The sequence below is a fragment of the Sus scrofa genome, chromosome 9, assembly GCF_000003025.6.
Source record: "Sus scrofa isolate TJ Tabasco breed Duroc chromosome 9, Sscrofa11.1, whole genome shotgun sequence".
In the NCBI taxonomy this organism is placed as follows: domain Eukaryota; kingdom Metazoa; phylum Chordata; class Mammalia; order Artiodactyla; family Suidae; genus Sus; species Sus scrofa.
Window position 1 is genome coordinate 114,251,603 of NC_010451.4, and position 23,479 is coordinate 114,275,081.

Consider the following 23,479-nt stretch of genomic DNA (forward strand, 5'->3'; position numbering starts at 1 on the left):
TTGGAAACTAGATGTTGAATTTAGCAGACTGACTGCCTCGAGGAAGACCATCCCATAACTTACTCACTTTTCTGTGCTGTGTGTGCAAGAAATACATTTTTATTGTATTTGGACAGTTATATATTTGCAGATCTATTATATGTGTCACCTAAGTAGTTTACTTAACCAATATATATATGCAGTGGGTTAAGTAATTTTATTGGTAACTAAATTGCTAGATAGAGAATTTAGTATGGAACAGCTACCTTAAGACAGGAATTATTTATAACTTCTAAAAGCAGTGCTATTAAGTGTGTCTCAATAGGCTTTTGCTATGTAATCATTGACTCTAAACACTTAGTGGGTTAAAAGAACAACAACCATTTTATTATTTCTCTCAGGTTCTGTGGGTCAGGAATTTGGGAAGAGCTTGGCTGATCAGAATATTATTATACTGATGTTCAGGTCAATTGGTATTTAATGTGGAAACCCATCTTGTGGAACCCATGATTTGTGCCGGAGAGGGAGGTTGGAAAGGTAGATGGTGTGATTCTGACCATCAGGAAGCTTATGATACTACTAGACTCACTCACATGGATAGGTACAAAATAATATAAAATTCCTAGTTAAGGTGTTAAAATCATTCATTCAACAAATGTTTAAACATCTACTCTGTCCCAGGTACTCTACTGGGAACTGGATAAATAACAGTGAACAAAAATAGACAAATTCCTTTCTTCATGGAGATTACTTTCAGGTGTGTGTGTTTGTGTGTGTGGAACAGATAACAAACAACTTTAAAAGTTAATATAGGATATTAGAAGATTCATGTTATGCAGGAAAATAAAAGAGGGAAAGAGGATAGAAATTATGTGTGAGGGAATACAATTTTAAGTGCAATGGTCAAGTAAAGTGTTCCTGAGAAAGTAACTTTTGAGCACAGACGTAGAAAGAAGTGAGAGGATAAGCCTCAGCATCATTTGAATAAAGAGTGTTTCTAGCAGAAGGAAGAGCAAGTGAGAAAGCGCCCATGGAGAAATGTGTTTGGTATTTTTTAAGGAAGAATGAGGAAGTCTGTGGCTGTAGCAAGGTGAGTGAAGGAGAGAGCTAGAGATAAAGGCAGAGGGGAAGAAGGATATGGGGGTGGGGGAGTCAGTAAAGAAGGGCCTTGTAGGTCTCTTAGTCTGAGTAATATGGGATACCAGTGGAGAGCTTTTTTTTTGAGGTAAGGGGCAACATATTGGGATTTATGTTTAAATGGATCACTTTTGCTACTGCATTTTGGGAATAGTTAGTAGGAGGGTCAAGATAGAAGTAGGACGTTCAGATAGGCTATGTAGTAATCTAGGTACTGGATGGCAGTACCTACACTAGGCTGTAGCAGCAAAGATGGTGAGAAGCAGTCAGATTCTAGATCTGTTTTGGAGGTAAAGCCAGTAAGATTTCTTGATGGACTGACTCTATGGTGTGTGAGATAAAGATGAAAGTCAGGGATGACCATGGTTTTTGCCTTAAGCAATGGGAAGGAGGGAGTTTCCACTAACTGAAATAGGTAAGAAAAAAAATCAAATGCTGAGAGAAAGATAGTATATTTATATGCTGATGGAATGATCCAATAGAGAAAGAAATTAGTGATGCTGTAAAGAAGAGAGAATTGTTGTAATTGAATAAAGAAGAGAGTAGCATCTAGTTCATACATGGAGATCCTGTCTTAGGAGTTTGGATGGTCCATTTATAGAGAAACTAGGGAAGGCGGAATATATGGCCTAGAAGCTGGGAGGTTGGCTTGATAGGAGCTAACAGAATTTCTCTTATTATTGATATTTTCTGTATGAAATGGGATATAAATCATCATTTTATAATGAGGATGGTGAAGAGACAGGGAGGTCTGATGAGAAAGGAGAAAATAGGAGATTGTCATCTAGGAGACTGAGTGAATGGACCATGGAAAGGCAAAGTACCAGGTATATTTGAGGGTCAGTTTCCTTATCAGCATCATGGTGTGTATTTTTTTTCTAGCCATGTTCATTTTTCTTGGGTATAGGTACAGGGTAGGAGGAGAGTTGGATTTTCCCAGGGCTGGGTTTTGCTAAGTAAGTGTGATAAACTGAGAGAGCAGCAGAAGGGTGGAGGGTATAAGCAAGAGAATGTTTACAATGATGAATCACGGCATTTAAACAGGATAAGGGAAGTGAGGACACAAAGAGGGTGAAAAACTGAACGGATGGTAGAAGTAATTGATTGTAGTTTCTAGTGAGTGAAGCTGATGGATTATTGCAGGTGGGCACTATCGTGACCTGGAAAGAGAAGTGGGTGTAGGTCTGAGTGTGGGATGTTTGCATCTGAGCTTATGGGTATTTGTAGATTTTGGTAATGACAAGGCCTAGGGATTGGCCCAAGGGAGGGAGATGGAATGAGATCCATTAGAGGACAAAATCACTTGAGGGAGGAGAATGAGAACAAAGAGGACAATGTTGAAATTGCCATCGACTTGGAAATCACTAAGAATTAAGATAAGCATGTAGTAGAGTGGCAATGAATCATGAACTGAAATCTTGAAAACATGAGGGAGAATGACCAAAAAGTTGGTAGATGCCTACAACAAGCAGAGGTGGGGGTGTTAATAGACATGATGTAGATTCAAAGCTGGAAAATTTTAGGTAAAGACAATGGTTTAGAAGCCATAATGAGGAGCACAGAGCATACCTGCCTCACTTTTGCTCTGCAGCATTTAGGGTGCCTGAGGAAGACAACAGCTACTCCTTGAGACCTCTCCAGGAGTGACAGGGTCCTCAGGGGCGGACCAGGTTTCTGTTAGTAACTTTGGAGAAAAGTTGAGGATAGAAGAGAATTTATTACTACTAATAGACTGTGGGAGGGGGCAGATGGCACAGTGGAGGGATTTCAGGAGTAGGGGGGAGATGGAGATGAAAGAGACGACCAGACTTAGGAAAATAAGAAAGGCTCTATATTTAAAGATTGTCAACCATAGTAGGAGAAAGTTCTTTCCCTTGGCTGCTTCTGACTGATGGTTCTGTGAACTAGGGCTCTGCCTGCAGCAGGTAATGTGTGTCCTAGTTCTCTCCTGTCTAAAATGGATCTAGCTCTTAGAACAGAGAGGAGAAGCAGGTAATAAAAAGAGCCCTGAGCCAACAAGGCATAATTAGACATTACTGTCTATCACCTCTCTAACCAATTGCTCTAAAAGAGATTTCTGTGATTTTCTGGTTCTGTTTGGATTGAGACATCCGGGTAGGACAGAAGAATCATTGAAGAGCCCATCCCATTTGCTTGAAAGACTTGGCAGTGGAAACTAGCCTCTTTGGATTGTGAGAGAAATTGTGTCAGTGGATAGAGGTCCAACACCGACAGTTAGATCCTTCTCTGACTAGCCACTGCTGAAAATAGGTTTTGAAAAGACAAAGAAGGAAGATTTCCCTGGTGGCCTAGCAATGAAAGATCCGATTGTTGCTGTTGTGGTGTGGGTTCAATCCCTGGCTCAGAAACTTCTGAATGCTGTAGGTGAAGCCCCCCCCCCCCAAAAAAAAGGAAGAAAAAAGAAAAGGGATTTTTATTAGGTTAGATGATAAATGGCTCATCTGAAACATGTGCACACGTATTCACAGAAAACGTAATTGGTTTTTTTTGTTGTTGCTGTCATGGCCTCCTTGGCAGAGCTGTCATTTTGCAGATGTCAATGGCCTGAAGGGGACTGCATCAGTGTGAGTGTGTGTGTGACAAATTCCTGTTCTGCAGCAGGATGTAAGCGGAGCATGCCCTAATGGAATCAGAGGCATTGTACACTGAGGTTGGAATTCAGTCTTCTCAGTTGAGTTTTTATTTTTCAGAACATATTTCTTCAGCAATAAGGTATTTTCTGGAAATTTTGGCAATAAAAGTAAATAAATTGCATAAGAGTGAGATGGGGTTTTACCTTTTATGTGATTTTTTTTCCCTTTCTGTTCTCTCAGCATGTATCAGCCAGCATTTGTACTTGTAAAGTAATTGTTGTGAGAAAGGAAGAAAAACAGAAAAAAAAATTTCTCTAGCTACTCAAAAGGAAGATTTTGAAGGTCATGTAGGAAAGTACAGAGAAGATTTTATCAGAATGACTGGTGCATGAGATAGTGATGTGATCGTAAAATCCTGGGTCTGCCATTTTGATCTTGTTTTTCCAGGTTCAGCTATGACACCTCGGGGTGTTGACTTCTCACAATGAGTTACTCTTTGGCAGACTTGAGAAAGGACTCCTTCTTAAATCTCAAAATATTTTTTGAAGACAAATGAGAATGCTAGCTGGGGAGGAGGGTCAGCAGGCTGAGGAAAACAGGGTAGAGTGGGAGTTCTGCCTCAGTGGTCTTCAAAGAAAGTAGAGAGATCTCCACAGGGAGTGGGGATTTTTAGAGATCCTTGGTTCCAGAGATACTGGGTTGCTTTGCAAAAATTTGACCAAGAATCTGAAAATTACGCTTGTGTCACTGGCTGCCTTGATTCTACTTTAAGCCCTTCTTAGCTATACATGGAGAATAGCAAAAGTTATAAAGGAATTAAGCTTTGTTGTAATTTCTCCGTGAAAGTCAATCTTGGCCCGTTTTTTTGCCACCTCTTAACATGCTGCTTTCTGGATGTTTTTACTTATTTGTGAAAACTCATCTTGCTTTCCATTAATTTGTCATGCTTGATTTCTAGTGAATTGTTACTTTCACCTGCACTTTCTGTTTGTTTTTTTCTGGGCTGATCCTAAGAGTGAACTCTTCCACAATTCTAAGCTACCAGATGAAAGAATCCTAAAATGGATGAGCTATAGAAATTGTAAGATACTTGAAGATATTTTCACAAATAAATCTTTATCACATAAGTCACTTTAAAATTAGAGTTAATAAAAACCTTTTGGTAATTAATAAATTTAAAATTCCTATGTAGGTTTGGATAATTATAAATAAAATGTCTAATAGTCACTTGGTACTATGAAGTTTATAGAATATTTTAGTATTCATTATTTGATTTCACAATGAAGTCTATGAATTAAGAGGAGTGGACATTAATATACCCATTTTTCAGGTGGAATTAAAGGGCTAGGAGGGTGAATCACGTAGCCAGTAGGAACTTATATCCCAATCTGCTGACTTAAGTTCACTGTAATTGAAATAATTTATAAAGATAAAACCTAGTCTTGTTTACAAGCAATATTTTACCATACATTCTAAAAAATTTATTTTTTAGAAGTTCTCATTGTGGCTTAGTGGTAACAAATCTGACTGGTATCCATGAGGATTCGGGTTCAATCCCTATCCTTGCTCAATGGGTTAAGGATCCAGTGTTGCTGTGGCTGTGGTGTTGGCTGTATAAAAAATTTTACACAATTTTTAAAGGTTACGCTCTACTTACAGTTGTTGTAAAATATTGGCCATATTCCCTGCATTGTACAATAAATCACTGTAGCCTGTCTTACGCCCAGTTGTTTATGTCTCCCACTCTCCCACCCCCTATACTGTTCCGCCCCCCTCCACTGGTAACCACTACTTTGTTCTGTTTGTGAGTCTGATTCTTTTTTGTTATATTCAGTTTTCATTTTTTAGACTCCACATATGTTTTCCTTGCACTTTTCAGTCTTAATATTAGGTTGCAGATGCAGGTTCTACCTTTTACTTGGTGCAAGATTTTCACATGGGGATCCAAGTACGGCCCCCTGAAGCACATCAGAGAACATCTCTGGAGGTTCTTATCTGTGTGGCATTGGCCAAGCCACCTCATCTCTCTAATTTCCCTGTTTCCTTAACAGAAAAGAGACTGGTGATGCTATCTTACTGTTAATACTTCAAAGGTACCTGTGTTTGTCCGATGAAATAACTGATGTGAAAAGGGTTTGTGGCTGCAGAGCAGTACCCAAAAGCTGTCAGTGTTGTTCGTCACCACTGTCTTTGGCAAAAGGTACAGGAGGGAGGGAACTGGGGTTCAATTGGGCCTCGCATGTATGATCAGGGTTGAACTTTTCTAGGGTTTGCACTTGCTCTGTGAAATGAGAGAGGAGACCTGGTGAAACAAGCAAAGCTGTCTTAGGGCGTTCTTACTCTGGCTCTTTCCACTCTTTTCCCCCTGCCCCCTCCCCAATCCCCTCCCTGAGCTGGCACTGTTGGCATATAATTTTTTCTAAGAGATAGTTGATAATAGGTTAAGGTATTTTTTTGCTCTTCTCCAAGGGATGTTTTCCCATTAACATAATACTCAGAAATCCCATTAGAAGGACTTTACATTGACAAAATTTTAGAGTCATGCAAGCTTCTTTTGGGGGTGGGGGGGGTAGGTTTTATATATATATATATATATATATATATAATTTTTTTTTTTTGGTCTTTTTGCCATTTCTGGGCCACTCCCGCGGCATATGGAGGTTCCCAGGCTAGGGGTCTAATCGGAGCTGTAGCCACTGGCCTACACCAGAACCACAGCAACGTGGGATCCAAGCCGCATCTGCGACCTACACCACAGCTCATGGCAATGCTGGATCCTTAACCCACCGAGCAAGGCCAGGGACCGAACCCGCAATCTCATGGTTCCTAGTCGGATTCGTTAACCACTGCGCCATGAGGGGAACTCTGGGGTAGGTTATATTTTTATGGATTATGGCTACCTACAACTAAGGTTGTCCCCAGACTTGAGACCATCATACTTTGTATTACTGTTTAATGTATTACCATTGCATAAATGCCAGATATTATTTATTTTTATTGCCATGTATTTTATGTAAAACTAAATGCATCATAGAGTTCAGTGAGTTTTGAGAGACATAGACAACCACATAACCACAACCACAGTCAAGACGGTTTCCACATGTCCCCTCGCAGTCAATCCCTTGTCCCCACCTTCGACTCGAGACTCCTTTCTGTCACTGTAGATTAGTTCTGCTTTGTCCATAATGTCGTATAAATGTATTCACATAAGATGTAATGTTATATCTGGCTTGTTGATGCCATAGATATGGCCTAAACTTTAGGCAAACAAAATTCCATGCCTGTAACTACTTTCCTACAATTGTGACTAGACTGCAGTTTTGTGTACTGAATGAACTCCTGGCATATATGATAGTCGATGGTGGCCTGGGCTTGTGACATTTTTGCTCTTTAAATCAGAAAGAAATGTTTCCTAATTTACAAATCTTAGTTATAGTTAACCATTTATCTGCTGCCAGTGGGTGGCAAGTTTTGGGGATGGGGAGCTTGTGGACTCCTGCTTTTATTTGCAAAGGTCTTTTAACCTTATGTTCTGCAACACTTTTTTTTGTTGATAAGCTGGTGTGTATACAAACCATTTATGGTTCAATAAAATGTCATTCATTCACCTTTTTAAATTGTAAGAGTAATTCATGCTCTTTGTAGAAAGTTTGAGACATAAAAGGAAAAGGACAGTAATTTTTCCTACCAGACTTTGTCATAGAGAATAACATTGAATTTCTTTTTTTCATTTTTAGGGTCGAACCCGCAGCACATGGAGGCTCCCAGGCTAGGGGTCCAATCGGAGCTACAGCTGCCAGCCTACACCACAGCCATAACAACTCCAGATCTGAGCTGCATCTGCAACCCACACCACAGCTCATGGCAACACCGGATCCCCAACCCACTGAGCAAGGCCAGGGATAGAACCCACAACCCCATTGTTCCTAGTCGAATGTATTTCTACCACGCCATGATGAGAACTCCAACACTGAATTTCTGGGCAGATTTCTTTCTAGTTTTTTTCCCTTTTATGTAGATATGATTATACTTTATGTAAAATTTTGTACCCTGCTCTTTAATATTTCCTTCATAGAATCTCTGTGTCATTAAAAAGGCTTCATAAACATAATTATAAATGGCTATTTATAGCATACCCTATATATATTTTAATAATATATACATATATATGAGAGAGATTCATAATTCAATAAATGAGAATTAAAAAGCACTAGGGAATCTTCCCCTTTAAAAGGAGTCCTGTGTGATTTCTGTTCTACTTTAGTATATATGGATTATATTTATAGCAGAACAGTTATACCTACTTGATAGAAGGAAACAAAAACTGGCTGCTAAATCAGACTTAGGTGATATAGAGAGTTCTTCATAAACCTTCTCTCTTCATACTTGAAACCTGCCTATTGGTATTTCTGTCCTGTCCTGTGTAGATTTAGCTGTGCTTCCATGAGACTACTGGTGAGTTTCCATCTGCCACATCTCAAATTGACAGAAGTGAGGGGGTAGGAGACTGGAGTGACACTTTCAGACCTATTTTGCTTCTTGATGACAGCTGATGAAAAATAATGGACAATAAAACTGGGAGTCTTGACCTTCTCACCACTCCTCTAGGCTAAAGGAAAGAAGTCCTGAGAGACATAAGTGTCAGCTGCAATGGCTACACTATGGAAAGTCTGTATATCTATATTGGATGTTCACTGGGTTAAACAGTACTCAAAAGATGCCTGCAGACATTGCAGTAAGATATATAATCTACCCATGAGATAACCTTTGGAGAAAGGACTGAAGGACTTGAGTGAGTCCTAAAAAATAAACAAAATACTATTGTCATCCAGTGATAATAACAGAGGACAACATGACAAATGCTTACATTTCCGTTCAGTTCTACTTCATGCATATTTATTAACCACTGGGTCAGGCACTGTGAGAAATATGTGGAATGTGCCTGATTAAAAAAAAAAAAAGAATCCCTGAATTCATATATTCAAATGTACTGTTCTTTGATAGGTTAAATTATTGTTTCTGGGGATGTTTTTACCATTCCAAAATTTTCTTTTTCACTAATCCTATAGGATCAAAGCTCCACCGTTATGGTCTTATTTAATCTTCCTTGCTTCTTTAAACACGGCCACACTGGGGTTTAGGGCTTCAACATGTGGATTTTAAGCAGACACAGTTCAGTCCATAGCATGCTTGGAACACATTACAAATTCAGATCTTGCCGTCAAGGAGTTTATCATTAGTTTTACTAGTTTTCTATGGCTGCTGTAACAAATTACTACAAACTTCATGGATCAAAACAACACAAATTTATTATCTTATATTTTGTAGGTTATAATGATTTGGGAACCAAGCTGAGATAGGGGATGAGGAAGAGAAAAAGGGAGTTAGAATGATTTCCAGATTCTGGACTGGGACTGGGTGGTAGTCTTACTGAGCAAGGGCCACACTGGAGGATGTATTTATTGGGACTCTTCTTTCTTTGATTACAGGTCAAACAATAAACAAATGGAATCAGGTTAGGCAAAGAGGGGGTTTATTTTAAGTTTATGAGGGGAGGCTGATTCATGGAACTCATGGCAGGATTGTAGCTGAGCCTCAGAGATGAAGTAGAATGAGGACACAAGTATATTAGGACTTCTCTTTGTTCCTCTCTCTTATTTTTCTCTTTCTCTAAAGACCAGGATCTTTGCGTCTCCCTTCTGTCGATGAAAACATTACTAACCATAGTTTCAGATTTTACACTTTATCTGTAGTTCTGTCCTTCAAAGACTGGTTGCCCCCCAACCCCATGAATTCCATAGTCCTTGGAAATAGGGCTCTGACTGATACAGCTTGGCTCAGTGCTCCCTTGGTGCATCAGGTTGTGGCCATAGCACAGTTGCCCTAGTGCGTTTTATTGTCATGACAGCTCTGGCTTCAACCAAATGGTAGCTGGAGGAGTGATTCTTGGAAAAAGCATGCAGGGAGATATTCCAATAGGTGTCCACTTACCTTGGAGAAGATTATGTGTTCTGTTTTGTCTTTCTCTTCTAGTACTTTTTTTTAAAGTTGAGGTATAATTTACAGTGAAATGTACAGATCTTATATGTTTAGTTTGCTGTGTTTTGGTAAATCTATACTAACACCCCAATCAAGATAGAGAACATTTCCATCACCTCTGAAAAGGTCTCTCATGCCTCTTGCAGTTGATCCCTATCCCTCAAGGGCAACCACTGCCCTGACTTCTATCACCATAGAATAGTTTTGCCTGTTTGAGAACTTCATATAAATGGAATCATATAATATGTACTTTTCTGGCTTCTTTCATTCAACGTAATGCATCTGAGATTCAGCTGAGTTGTTGCTGTATTGAAGTCTGATCCCCTTTGTATGCACATATCATACTTGTTGGTTCATTCACCTTTTGATGGACATTTGGGTTCTTAGTTTTCTGGTTATTATGGACATTTTTATAAGTCTTTTTGTGGTCAGAGGGAAATTTATAGTATTAAATGCTTAGGCTAAAAATGATGAGTTCAGCTTTGCATAAATTAAGTCAGAAGTACTTGTGGGACATTCAGGCAGTGAGGTCTAGCACAAACTGGATTTCAGTCCAGGCCCAGAAGAGAGGTGGGCAAGGAATTTAGATTCTGTAGTCTCTAGCCATATGTATAGTTAAAGTAACCGGGAAGCCCTCATGTAGGTAGAAAGGCCCGTGAATTACATACTAAGGAGTATTGAAGAGGATCCCTCTAAGGAGGCCCGTAGAAGCATGACTTAGTCTTTGTCTCTCCGTCACCAGTCACAGGACCAGATATACAGTCATTTCTTGGTTTGCTAAATCTAAGAGAATGAGTGCAGAGTACATGGTTATGGAGCCTGTAGAGGGAGATTCAGTAAGAGGAGAAATGGCACGAGAATTTTCAAAGAACAGAATGAGTTTGGTAGATTGAAGAGGAGGTGTGGTGCGGGGCAATAGGCGGGGCTAGGAGGACCAAGCTTGTAAAGTTAAATGATTAGGTAAGGTCAGACTGCGCAGGTCCTGAAATGTAAGAATTTAGACCCCATCCGGCCCGCAACCCCGAGCGTGGGCGTGAGAACAGGCGTGTTTCCTTTTGGGAGGTGCACTCCGGAGGCCGTGCACTGCTGGTGGCAGCTGAGGTGCTTTTACTGCCGCTGCCACTGCGACAGTGCTGAGTTGTTATTGGTGGCCGTGCTTTCCACTGGACTTTGGCTTCGTAGCTGTTGAAAGGGAACAGCGCCGCCGACTATTGCTGATTTCATGTTGTTTCCTGACTAAGTGTTGTTAACTCAGCCTATGAGTCTTGGTACAAAAGACAGAGGCGGTGGCATCTGGCCGCAGCTGGGAGGCAGTGCCTGCCCGCCGGGTTGGGACGTAGGGCTCGGAAGCTCAAGTCCGAGCAGCCGCCGAAGGCAGCGTGGCGGGGCGGTGGCGGAGCTGGAGCCAGGCCACGCCTCCACTCGCCCGCGCAGGCGCGTTTCGGGACCGTTGCTGTCAGGAGCGCACTAGAGGCCAGACCGCGGCGGGATCCGACGTCTGAGCTGGAACCGGCGGACTGAACGGAGCACGGCAGCTGCAGCTAGGGCGGTGCGGCCGGGGCTCCCCGCCAGGTCGCAGAGGCGAGCAGGGACTAGCGGGCAGCCGTCGGCGCAGGCACAATGGGGAACCGAGAGATGGAGGAGCTGATTCCTCTGGTGAACCGTCTGCAGGATGCCTTCTCAGCGCTGGGACAGAGCTGCCTGCTGGAGCTGCCGCAGATCGCTGTGGTGGGCGGCCAGAGCGCCGGCAAGAGCTCAGTGCTCGAGAACTTCGTGGGCAGGTGAGGGCGTGGGGGGTGGGGGCGACCCCGCTCCGGGCCGTTGGAGCGTGGACAGGCGGCGGGAGCTGGAGGTTAGACTGCGGGCTGCGGCGTAAAGGAGGGCTGAGCAGCGGTGTCCGTGAGGCGGGCGGGGTCGTCCCAGCTCCGGGCATCCTCCGTCCCTCCCCGCCTGGTGGCCCTCCTGTCTGCCTTTCATCCTGTGATACAAAGCCATTTCCTCCCGGTCCTCCGGTTGGAGAGTCGGGGGAGGGGGTCCGCCCTGAGATCGACTTCCCCCGCCCCGTGCGCGTTGCGCGCCAGCCTCGGGCGGTCGGGCAGCCCTGATGCAGAGCGCACCCGGGGCGCTTCCCAGTCCCCCTCTCCTGTTTTCCCGGCTCAGCATCATCCTCCTTTTCCTGTCAGCCTCCCCGACCCCCTTTCCTAGAGGCTGGGGGTTTATTCCCCCGCCTCCTCCCCCCCCCCTTGGAGATGCTTTCCTTCTCACCCTGCTTCTCGGCTCCTCTCAGCTGTCTACTGTTCGAGACAGTCGTCGCCTGCCTCTAGCAGGGGAGGCGGGGTGGGAGGAGAAAGGAACCGTTTGTTGTGGTGAAGCTTTAACGGGCCGACGCTTCCCCACCATTCTCCTCTTTGGGAGTGGGAGAATAAAAGGTTGTGTGTTTGCATGTGCACCTAGCCACAGCTCCAGGCATATGTCAGAGAAAGCGAGGCACAGACTCGGCGGGGGGTGGGGGGTGTAGACGTGGACATGTGTTGTCCAGGTGCCATGTCATTCCTGCATCATCTCGGAATGGACCAGCCAGCATCCTTCTCGCACTCTCTTCGCCCCCTCCCCCAGCATCATCTTCGGTTACCTAAGCTAGCTTTTATTTGTCCTGCGAGTCTTCAAGTTAACATGCTGTATCAAAATTACAGTTACGTGTTTTGAGTCACTCTTAATTCAGAAAAATCTAAATAATTAATTTTTTAAATTGGAAATCAGCGTTTTTTCCACTGAACAATTCATGAGGGATTTTTACCTTAATGGCCTTGCCTGAGGAGTGCACACGTTTGTTAAGAAAAGCCCATCGGAAAGAATTAAGAAAGCTGAAATCTGTTTCCTAGTAGTTAGCAGGTAGAAATGTACAGCAGCTGAGAGAGTGGGCTGGAGAGGGTACAATACAGAGATTGTACTTCACTCTTTTTACTTGGCTGGTTAGTGATTTAGGATTCAGAAGGTCGCTGGGTTTTTGTTGTTGTTGTTAAGGTTTGGTGATGTGTAAGATTTAGATAATTCATATCTTCTTTTGGAATGCTAGTATCCATAAAGTGTATATTCTTTTCTCTCAGATGATGCTCTCTCAGATGATACTCTTAGGGTTTTTTTTTTTTTTCTGTTTTAACTAGAAATCTAAGAAACCTAATTAAGAGTGAAATTGCTGACAGTTGGCTAATGTCTTTGACTAAGTCACAATCACTTTGCTTGGTTTTTATCATTAATTTGAATGATGAAAAAGGGATCATAAAGCATTTTGCCTTCGTCATCATAGACTTATGGTGAAGTGATAGAGGAATATGTGATTTCAAACATGTTCACACAGCAGTTACATACTCAAGGGTTTTACTTTTTTAATGTATTGCCAATGAAATTCATTAAATTTAAAGTGGTATCCATAGGGATAGTGAGGTTTGATGACATTGTATTTTTGGGTTTTTAAATTCCAGAGAATTTAACAGGGTGCTTTAATAGACATTTGAGTACTTTTGTCTTTTAAACTAATACTTAAAGATTAAAGTTGTAAGTAATTCAAATGCATTGGCCATATTTTATACATCTTTTGTTGGATGAGTCTGTATATTAAATGCATTGTGGCAAGAGCATTTGAACCTAATGTTAGTTTTATGCATGTATCTTAATTCTGTTTTCCAGATTTTCAAACCCTAACACATCCCTTAATGTGATAATAAAATTGTAAACATTTTTCTTCACTAGCTGTACTCCTCAAATGAGAATTTAAAAAAAAATCTGAAGGAGTAAAATATTTTAGCTTCAGCATATTTTTAGGATAGAATGAAAAATAGGAGCATCATAAATATATAAATCAGAGCATTTACCAGAATACATTAGTCATTTCTTATATTTTTTAAAGCTTTACCAATAATTACTGGTAGAATGTCAAATCAAAGAAAAGGATGGACATAAAGGGGAAAAAACTCATTTAAGAAATATAGCAAGGCTTTATTACCATAGAGATGACGCCTACCTAGCAGAGCTTGTATATTAGGAGAAAAATTTAATTAAAAAGGTCATTTGACTTTAATAAAGACTTCAATCATTGAATTATTGAGGAATCTAGTTTCTAATTATAAACCAACCTTAGGGAAAGAGGAATTCTCTACTTTGTTAGGAGATTCATTCTAGATGGAAAAAACTACTAGTATTATACTATAACCTTTTATCATTTCGTTAGCCAGAAATTTTTCGATTAAGATAAGATCCTTTAAGAATGAAACTTTCCTCTTTTACATATAGCTGTTTCATTTTAAGACTGACTTCTGTGCAGTTAGCGAATGCAGTTATAAAACAAGGGGTCATTACTCGTGTAAATTAATAATGTTTGCTAATCATTTAAGCTTGTTCTCTTCAACATAATGATACATTTTCTCAACATTTAACAATCCATGTTTAGTGGACTAATCATCTCTTCTCCTCTCTGTTTGCTTATATTGATTTTTTTGATACCACCGAATGAATTTGCATGTGAATACGTTACCTCATTTAACTGTAGCTCTAAAATTAAATTTTGGGGTGATGTGTTTGAGATTGTATGAATAAAACGAGTTGTGAATGAACTACTTGTTTGTGATTTTTATTGCTGAAGTGATGAATTTACATATTAATGTGATTTAGTATGAGTAATCAGATTGTTCTTTTGGATGTTCGGGTCAGATATACTCAGTGAGAGGCAGCTTAAGGTCTAATGAGTAGAAGCTGAGACTCATGGTCTGAATATAGGGGTTCACTAGATGGCTTGGGGTCTGCCCATTGATCTAGTGTGTACAGAAGAATTTATTCAACTACTTTTACATCCTTTTTTTTTTAAACAGTGCAGGGATATGATGGTGATGATAACAGCATTTATTGAGGGCTTCTTATGTATCAGGTGCTATTCTAGGTGCTGTAACGTAGATAATCTCATTGAATCCTCATAAAACCCTAAAGAGGAAGGTACTCCTGAGAGTTGCATTTTATAGAAGAGGAAATTCAGATTTAGAGAGTTTGAGTAATTGCTAAAGGCATATTTAGAAAATATGAATAACTTGCTGAAGGTGAATTTAATTTAACATGAAAACAGTGGCACTACGATTCAGTCTGAGGTATTTGGGCTCTATTGTGCTGTAAAACCTCTGTACTATATTGAACCCCCTTCCATATTGAGATTTGCCAATTTCTCTGATAAATACTTTGAACTTCTTTCTTTGATCACACTGAAAATCACCACCTAAATAAATAAGAAACTGCTATTATAAATTTTTTCGTGTTTATTTATGTATGTCTACTTCATTTCACAGAGGGTTTGAGGTAACCTTTTAGGCAGAAGCAACACTAGTAAAAAGATAAGTATATTTCTTTACCACATTAGACATTCTTGAAGGGACCTCTAGGATGTAATTGGGTTTTTTATTTTAGGATGTAATTGGGTTTTTTATTTTAGGATGTAATTGGGTTTTTTATTTAAGGATGTGTTTAGAGGGAATATAACTTGTTTATAGAGGTGTTAAGTGAGAACCGTACTAGTTGCTAATGTGCAAACATTTTTTTAATGATATACTTGTTAGAAACATTAGTTCTTCAGTGCTAATTTTATAGGCAGAGGATTCACATTGTTTTATTCTAGCCTGAATGATAAATAGACTTTCAGTTTTGTACAGATAGGATAAGTTTTTTTTTGATTAAGGGGGGCCAAATAAAAAGTTAAATTGGCTGTGTTGAGAGAGTTCGTTTCCATGAGGAAATGTCAAATAATGTATATTTGATTGTGAGGTTTCTAAAGATAATTTGCAGGAGAACCTTAAAAGAGAGCCATTTGATGCTGTTGTTGAACAGATATGACCAGATAATTTTTTTTTTTTTCCATTTTACAATTGCACCTGTGGCATGCTCAAGTTCCTGGGCTAGGGGTGGAATCAGAACTGCAGCTACAGGCCTGTGCCACAGCAACACAAGATCTGAACCACATGTGTGACCTGTGTAGCAGCTTACGGCAATGTTGGATCCTTAACGCACTGAGCGAGGCCAGGGATCGAATCCATATCCACGTGGACATTGTTAGGTTCTTAACCCACTGAGCCACAATGGAAACTCCAGATAATTTATTTTTTGGTCTTTTAGGACTGCACCCAAAGCATATGGAAGTTCCCAGGCTAGGCATCGAATCAGAGCTGTAGCTGTTGGCCTGTACCACAGCCACAGCAATGTGGGATCTGAGCTGCATCTGCGACCTACACTATAACTGGCGGCAGTGTCAGATCCTTAACCCACTGAACAAGGCTGGGGATTGAACCCGTGTCCTCATGGATACTAGACGGGTTTGTTACTGTTGAACCATGACAGGAACTCCCAGATAGTTTAAAAAAAATCCAAAGACATTTATATGACTTGGACAGATACGACTTTATTCTTAAATCTTTTGACTGCTTTCAAGAGAGTATTTAAAAATTGAGGAGGTAAGAGTTCTCTAATTGCAAATGGGACTAAGTAGAACTAAGCACGGAAGCATTCATATTAATTAGTAAACTTCTTAATTCATAATTACGTTGGTATTGAGGGGAAAAGATTATTTAAAATAGCAAAGCATCTGAATTTGTGTGTGTGTGTGTATATTTTTTTTATTGGTTGTGCCTGCAGCATGTGGAGATTCCCAAGCCAGGGGTCAAACCTGTGCTATAGTTGCGGCAATACCAGATCCTCAACCCGCTGTGCCACACAGGAACTTCCTAGTGAATATTTTTCAACAAATGGCTTCCAAATATTAAAGTTATTAGATAAATTGGCCCTAACAATAAAATATGATAATTGTTGAAAATCATACTTCATAGTCCCCAAGGATCTATTTAAATTATCAGAAATATAAACTTTGTTTCATCCAATAATGAATTGCTAAAACCTGAAGTTATGAAGATATTTTTGCCTAATTCACATTATGTAGGTTATCACAATTTTACAGTTGGAAGGATTTATAACAATCAATTTAATTATTAATATCTGACAAGCAAACAACTAGTAGAGGACTGGGTAGGATGTCTGTTTTGAAATTTACTTATGATGAACAAATATCAAAAAATGCACTGGAGTTCCCATCGTGGCTCAGCAGTTAACAGATCTGTCTAATATCCATGAGGACGTGGATTTGATCCCCTTGGCCTCGGATCCAGTTTTGCGCTGAGCTGTGACGTAGGTCGAAGACACAGCTTGGATCTGGCATTGTTGTGGCTGTGGTGTAGGCCAGTGGCTGCAGCTCCAATTCACCCCCTATCCTGGGAACTTCCATTTGCCATGAGTGCAAAGCTAAAAAGACAAAAGACAAAAAAAAAAAGCATTGGACTAACTTAAGAGTGAAGTTAGGCAAGCATAATTCAGAACTTTGAAGGAATGGAAACTTAGCAGTGGGTTATCAGTGGGGTCCTGCTGTATAGCGCAGAGAACTCTACCCAGTATTCTGTGATAATTTATGAGGGAAAAGAATCTGAGAAAGAGTAGATATGTGTATATGTATGACTGGGTCACTTTGTTGTACAGCAGAAATTATCACAACCTTGTAAATTAACAATATTTCAATAAAACTTAAAAATAATGAGCCATGATAGAGGGTAGGCTATTGAGTTCTCTATCAACGGGACCTACATTTAATATATTAGGTATTTGTCTTAGGTAGTAAGTACTTTGTACTGGGGCTAATAAGTAGAATTAAATTATGATGTTTTACTTATTATGATTAATTTTAAGAGAGGAATGCAAGCATCTAAAAGGAATAGATGAATTTTTCCTTTTCACCATAGCCAACTCAAGAGAACTCTGAGCCTAATGTACTGTATAAAATGATCTAATTTATTTTCTGTATGGCCACAGTTTTGCCTGTATCTGATTCTGCTTTGCATTTTCTCACACTCATAATTAATTTTAAAATTCTGATGGATTATGTTATACTAAACACATTTTTATAAAATGGAAGGAAGAAGGAGGACAGTATTTGTTTAGCCTTACTTGATAGTAGGCATGGAGGCTGTTACACACTTTCCATGCCTTCTGAACCTTTGTTGTTTTCACATCCCAGTGTCAATAAGGGAGGAAACTAGGGTTAGAGAGACAAATAATTTGTGCTGGGTCACATGGCTAGTAAGTGGCCAATCTGGGATTTAGTCTTGGATATGACTCTTGCTGATACTCTTGAGAAACATTGGCAAGTAAAGTCAATGAGTATGTATTATTGAGTTCTAAGTATACTGGATAAGAATATAGAAGGAAGTATGAATGTTTAGGAAGTGATGTCTATGTAAAAAGAGGCATGGCAGCAGAAGGAATAAAACCACAGCTTTCAAAGATCTTGTAAAATGAAGGTATTTTGCAGACTTAATGGGACAAAATACATTTCATCAGTTTATTTTTCCAAAAAAACCCACAATTATTAAAAACAACAGTTCTGAAATTGAATTGTGATATGATGGAAAGTAGACAATATTTGAGATACCAGTGTCATTTGGCAGCCAGTATCATTTTAGCTCAAGGCTGCGTGTACTGAAGTATCGATGTCAAAGCAGGGAGGTGGTGATCTGTGTCTCGGTGTTTGACTTGATAACAAGGCATTGAATTTAGATTGTCACTTTATCGCAAAGAGACACTGTATATTGGAGAGGGCCTGAGAGAAGAGGAGCAGGGAAAAGAAAAAAGGTTGGAGAGATTACAAATATAACTGGATGCATTGAGGGCAGGATAGATCAGACCAACTAAGGACATTAAGGCACTAATACTTAAGGGAGGTGAATTGCATGTTCTTTTTTAAGAATAAAGTGTTCAGTTAAAGTGGAGTAAATGGAAAACAAAACGTCAAGGAAAACGTTCTAAAGGCAAACCTGAGGATAGAATATATTTAGAAAGAGAAAAGAGTAAAGGCAGAGGGAAGGTTGACACTCAATGATTTGCATTATTGAGTTAAACTCTGTTCCACAAAACGAGTTTATTAATACCAGATTGGTGGTTTTTTTTTTTTTTTCTTTGTCCTGGTTGGCTTAGCTTTTTAAAAAAATTTTATATATATTTTTAAAATCAGTAGGGAATACTGGCCTTCACTAGGTTCTGTAACAAACTTGCTTAATTTTTGCTAACTTCTTGGAGCTACAGTAAGATACAGAGAAATGAGATTTGCCCAAGGTCAGAAATAGAATAACAGTTGAGTCCTGGAACTTGGTGTTCAGAACTGGGAGCCCTGTGGCATTTCATCCTCTTTTCTTCCTCCTGTTATTGTTTTAAAGTGACTGCCTTTCAGCCTCACCACCTCTCTTCCCATTCCCTTCCATTAGACCATCTGTCCTCTCCTTGATACTCCCCTCCATTACTCTATTATTTTTCTTGATGGTAGGCCAGCAGTAATAGTTTTTTTTTTTTTTTTTTTTCTCCTCCATACACAATAGGGTATGGAGACAGGGAGCAGAATTTTTCTTAGGCTTAGACCAGGAAATTTGGCTGAGATAATATACTCTAGAGTAAATTGTGACTGTTAGGAAACAAATGGGCTCAGAAGACTACATGAAATATTGTGGATGTTCTTGCATATTATTATTTTTTTCCCACCAGGTAGGCTTATCTAGAAAGTTGTGCCTGGAATGGTCACTGATTGGCTTTGTTTAAACCAGGAAAAGCTTCTTAAAAGTTGTGTATAAATAAATTATAGAAATGGAAAAGTTGGTGTTTAAAGAAATAGGTGAGATTTTTGGTAAATTAAAATGCATATTTGAATACTAAATCCTCACCTTTCAGTTTGCCTGTTTCATATCCTTACTTTTTTGTGTTTGTTTTCTTTGAGCCCCATTGATGTCATAGAAATTATTTTAGCAATTTTAAAAAGCATTAATGTGTTAAATTCTTAGTGTTAATAAAAAGACAAAATAATTGTTGAGGAAAAGGATGATTTATTTAATCCATGATTATATAAATGTTGCAGGGTTGCTTTAGATCTTGTTTTTCCTTTAACACTCCTGCTGAAGATGCTCTATATTCAGGAGTTAAAAGTGTGTGACTGAGTGCTTGTGAGTGTCTCATTTTCTTTTCCCTTAGTTTCAAGGTCATGATATCCCCAGGAATAATACATACATACCTATTAGGAATGCACAGGGCTTCTGAGGGACTTTGTTGTCTGTCATTTCAATGGCTTGAAATTGAAAAGACTAATCCATTTAAATAAGTGATTTGGGTGTCTAATCTTATTTATGATATTTGTTTTCTTAGATCCTCAAAAAACAGATATTTGAAAAGGAGTCATATTCTGGTAATCAAGTCCAGGCTTTGCTGACTGGTGTTTCAGTCCCACTTCTGACTCCAAACTGGTTACAAACATGGGTTCTCAGCAAGACGTTGAACTTCATTGGGACTTAATTTCCTCATTTGCAATATAGAGACAATAATATAGACTTCATTGTTTTATGTGTGAGTTCCAAGAAAGATGATGTAAAGTATATGGCCCAAAATAAGCATGTAGTAAATGATTGCTGTATTGTTGTGATTTATGAGAAAAAATATATTTTGTTGTTCACATGGCTAAATTATAATTCTCAGATATATTTGGTCTTCGTCCAAGGCTTCTGGCTCATAGCTCCCAAAAACTGTAGAATTTTCTAAGTGTGGAGAGTGATAAAGGCATATTTTTTAGGTTAGTGAGGCTCCCAAGGATGGGAGCTGGTCGCCAGTGGAGCCAGTTTTGTGAGTAGAGGGTTGGAACTTTCAGTTTCATCCTCTCAACCTTTAGTGTGGGGAGAGGGGCTTGAGGCTGAATCACTTGCCAATGGCTAGCGATTTAATTGATCATGACTGTATAAAAAGTTCAAAAATACAGGTCCAGAGAGCTTCCAGGTTGGTGAACATGTGTACACCTGGAGAGGGCATGGAAGCCTCTTGGCCTTTCCCTGTACCTTGTCTTATGCATCTCTTCCATATGGCTACTCTGGAGCTATATATATATCTTTTTAAAATACACCACTAATAAGTAAAACATTTCTTTGAGTTTTCTGAGCTGCTCTAGCAAATTGAACCAAGAAGGAGGTGGTGGGAAACTCCAGCCTGTAGCCTGTTGGTCAGAAATATAGGTAACGACCTAGCCTTGGGATTGGTGCCTGATGTTGCTGGAGAGGGCGGTCTTGTGGGACTGAGCTGTCAGCCTCTGGAATCTGATTTTTTCTCCAGGTGTAGATAGTGTCAGAATTGAGCTGAATTGTAGGACACCCAGTTCATGTCCAGAGCCCTGCTTGTTGTTTGGTGTGGGAAACTACCTCCCCATGTTGGAATTGGTGCCGGAACTCCTTTAATGGTTATTAGTTTTAGTCTTTTATCTAGAATGGACATTTCCAATTATTTTTAAAACAAAAGTGAATTTAGGGAAGAGGATAGATAGTAATGTGTAATGTGCCCAGTCTGTAATAATGCTTTCAATAAAATGTTGCTATTAGTTTAAGAGGTTTTTTTTTTTTTTTGCAGACTGGATATTTTCTAGTAAATTCAGGAGAGACAATAGATAGTAATGTGTATTTGCAAATTCTCTTGTGCATGTTGGAAAATTACATCTAACATCAAAATACTAACTCTTAGATCAGTCTAACAATGTATATTTGGGTCTTTTTCAAAGAAAGTATCACCCACATTTAGCAATACCTAGTGTGTTTTTTTTTTTTTTAACAGATATACACAACATAAATCCAGTTTGTTAACTCTTCCCTCCCAAGTACTTTTTATTTACTCTTTTTTAATCCTTACAGTATCCCTGAGAGCATATTGGGGCATGTTTTGTTTTGTTTTTTTCTGCTGTGCCCTTGGCATGTGGAAGTTCCCAGGTGGAAACCAAACCTACGCCACAGCAGCAACCTGAGCCACAGTGGTGACAATGCCAGGTCCTAAACCTGCTGAGCCACCAGGGAACTCCCAAAGCCATGTTTTACTAAGCTTAATTTAAAAATGTGGAAGATTGAGCCTCAGAAAAGTGAAGTGATATGCTAAGGTTTAAATGGCGATTATTGGAGTTCCTGTCGTGTCTTAGTGGTTAACGAATCCGACTAGGAACCATGAGGTTGCAGGTTTGATCCCTGCCCTTGCTCAGTGGGTTAAGGACCTGGCATTGCCATGAGCTGTGGTGTAGCTTACAGATGCGGCTTGGATCCTGAGTTGCTGTGGCTTTGATGTAGACCAGAGGCTACAGCTCCGATTAGACCCCTAGCCTGGGAACCTCCATATGCCGCGGGAGCGGCCCATGAAATGGCAAAAAGACCAAAAAAAAAAAATAAATAAAAAAAAAAAAAATAAAAAAAATAAAAATAAAAAAAGTAAATGGTGATTATTGGAGATAATGAGCATAGTAGAATTATTAGCAGAGATAATAGAATTAAAATGAATTTTTCTGAAATTATTTTCAGATATTCTCCTGGACAATGAATTTTAAGCAAAGTATTTGATTCTGTGATAATGGAATAAACAGTTCTTAGCCTGTCTTTATCTTTTGAAATGTTAGATGAAGTTGTAGGCAAAGATGGGGATGAAAGTGGGAAAAACAACTGAAAGAGTCTGACTGGAGAAGCAGGACTACTTAGCAGGAATATAAGCTAAGGCTGAGGTACAGAAATGTTCTATAGCCAAGAGATCAGGAAGTTAAGACAGAAAAATAATAGTGTCTGCAGAGTGTTATTAGACCGTAGGTACCAAAATCCTTGTAGTAGATGTCGAAGTAATACCCAATGGCTTTCTTTTCATTTAAAGATTCATATCCTGACTTGACTGACGTTTCCACAACTTGTTGACCTCCAATTTTAGCTCTGAGCTAGTTAACTGGTTCCATTTAGCATTACATTATCTTTTGTGTTACTAGGTGTGCCTCAGAAGCTTTGTGTAAGAATAGCTTTGGATTATCCAGCGGAGGCTTAGAACTTTGTATATATGTGTGTTTGTTTCTGTTTTCTAGTTAATAAAACCGAGGTCCATTCTTTTCATTTATTTAATGGAGAAGAAAAGACCCAGAATTTATTTTCATGGATCCTAGCATTCATGATTCTGTGTCCTACTTCTTGGACAGCAACCATTATGTGGTGAGACTTTTACATAGTCATCTAGAAATACCAACATAATTAACTGAGTACTGACTTCAGTCCTTGTAGATTCAATTTAAGAAACTTCATCTAGTCTCTTTACTTTATCCTAGAAAATATGAAGTTGTGGGGAGATACTTGATTTTATTGATTTACTTCAAGTATTATATTCTCCCAGAGGATTTTTTTTTTTTTTTCAAGTCAGCGAAGAAGGGAAGTAGTGGAAGGATCACGAGTCTCTTGCCTCAAGAGCAAGAGGGAGGAAGAAAGAAGCCTTGCTTAGTTGAGTTCCTATACTATACAAGGGAGATTGGAAGAAAAAACACAAATGGAATCTTACTGCTAAAGGAGTTAGGAATACTTGTGAGTTACTTGGTTTGAGGTGGATTTGATTTATACCCATGGTAGGTGTTTGTTAAAGAAATATCTGTTAAGCCAAGGCAACATGGCAGAAAATGAGAGCTGGGGTCGGAATGGTCTTTACTGTACAACTTTACTGTTGGAATGGTCAAAGAATGGTCTTTACTATGCTGGTCTTCTCAGCTCTCCCTTTCTGATTTAGAGGCCCCTCCTCAGTGGCCCTTGTTCATACTTCACTGTATGGGAATCTTATTATACATTTGGCTGCCTTGT

At 39.5% G+C, this 23,479-nt stretch overlaps 1 protein-coding gene across 15 annotated transcripts in view; it reads left to right on the forward strand.

The window, feature by feature from the left end:
• Nucleotides 11,180-23,479, forward strand: part of DNM3 (dynamin 3) — a 542,471-nt gene continuing 530,171 nt past the window's right edge. For 8 of the 15 annotated variants that reach the window (XM_021063639.1, XM_021063643.1, XM_021063644.1 and 5 more), the window contains exon 1: nt 11,196-11,530. In XM_021063639.1, coding sequence (XP_020919298.1) covers nt 11,370-11,530 — 161 coding nt within the window. In that variant the 5' untranslated portion in view covers nt 11,196-11,369. Of the gene's footprint in view, nt 11,531-23,479 lie in introns of all 15 variants that reach the window. The other 7 variants (XM_021063646.1, XM_021063647.1, XM_021063649.1 and 4 more) reach the window with 5 other exon arrangements.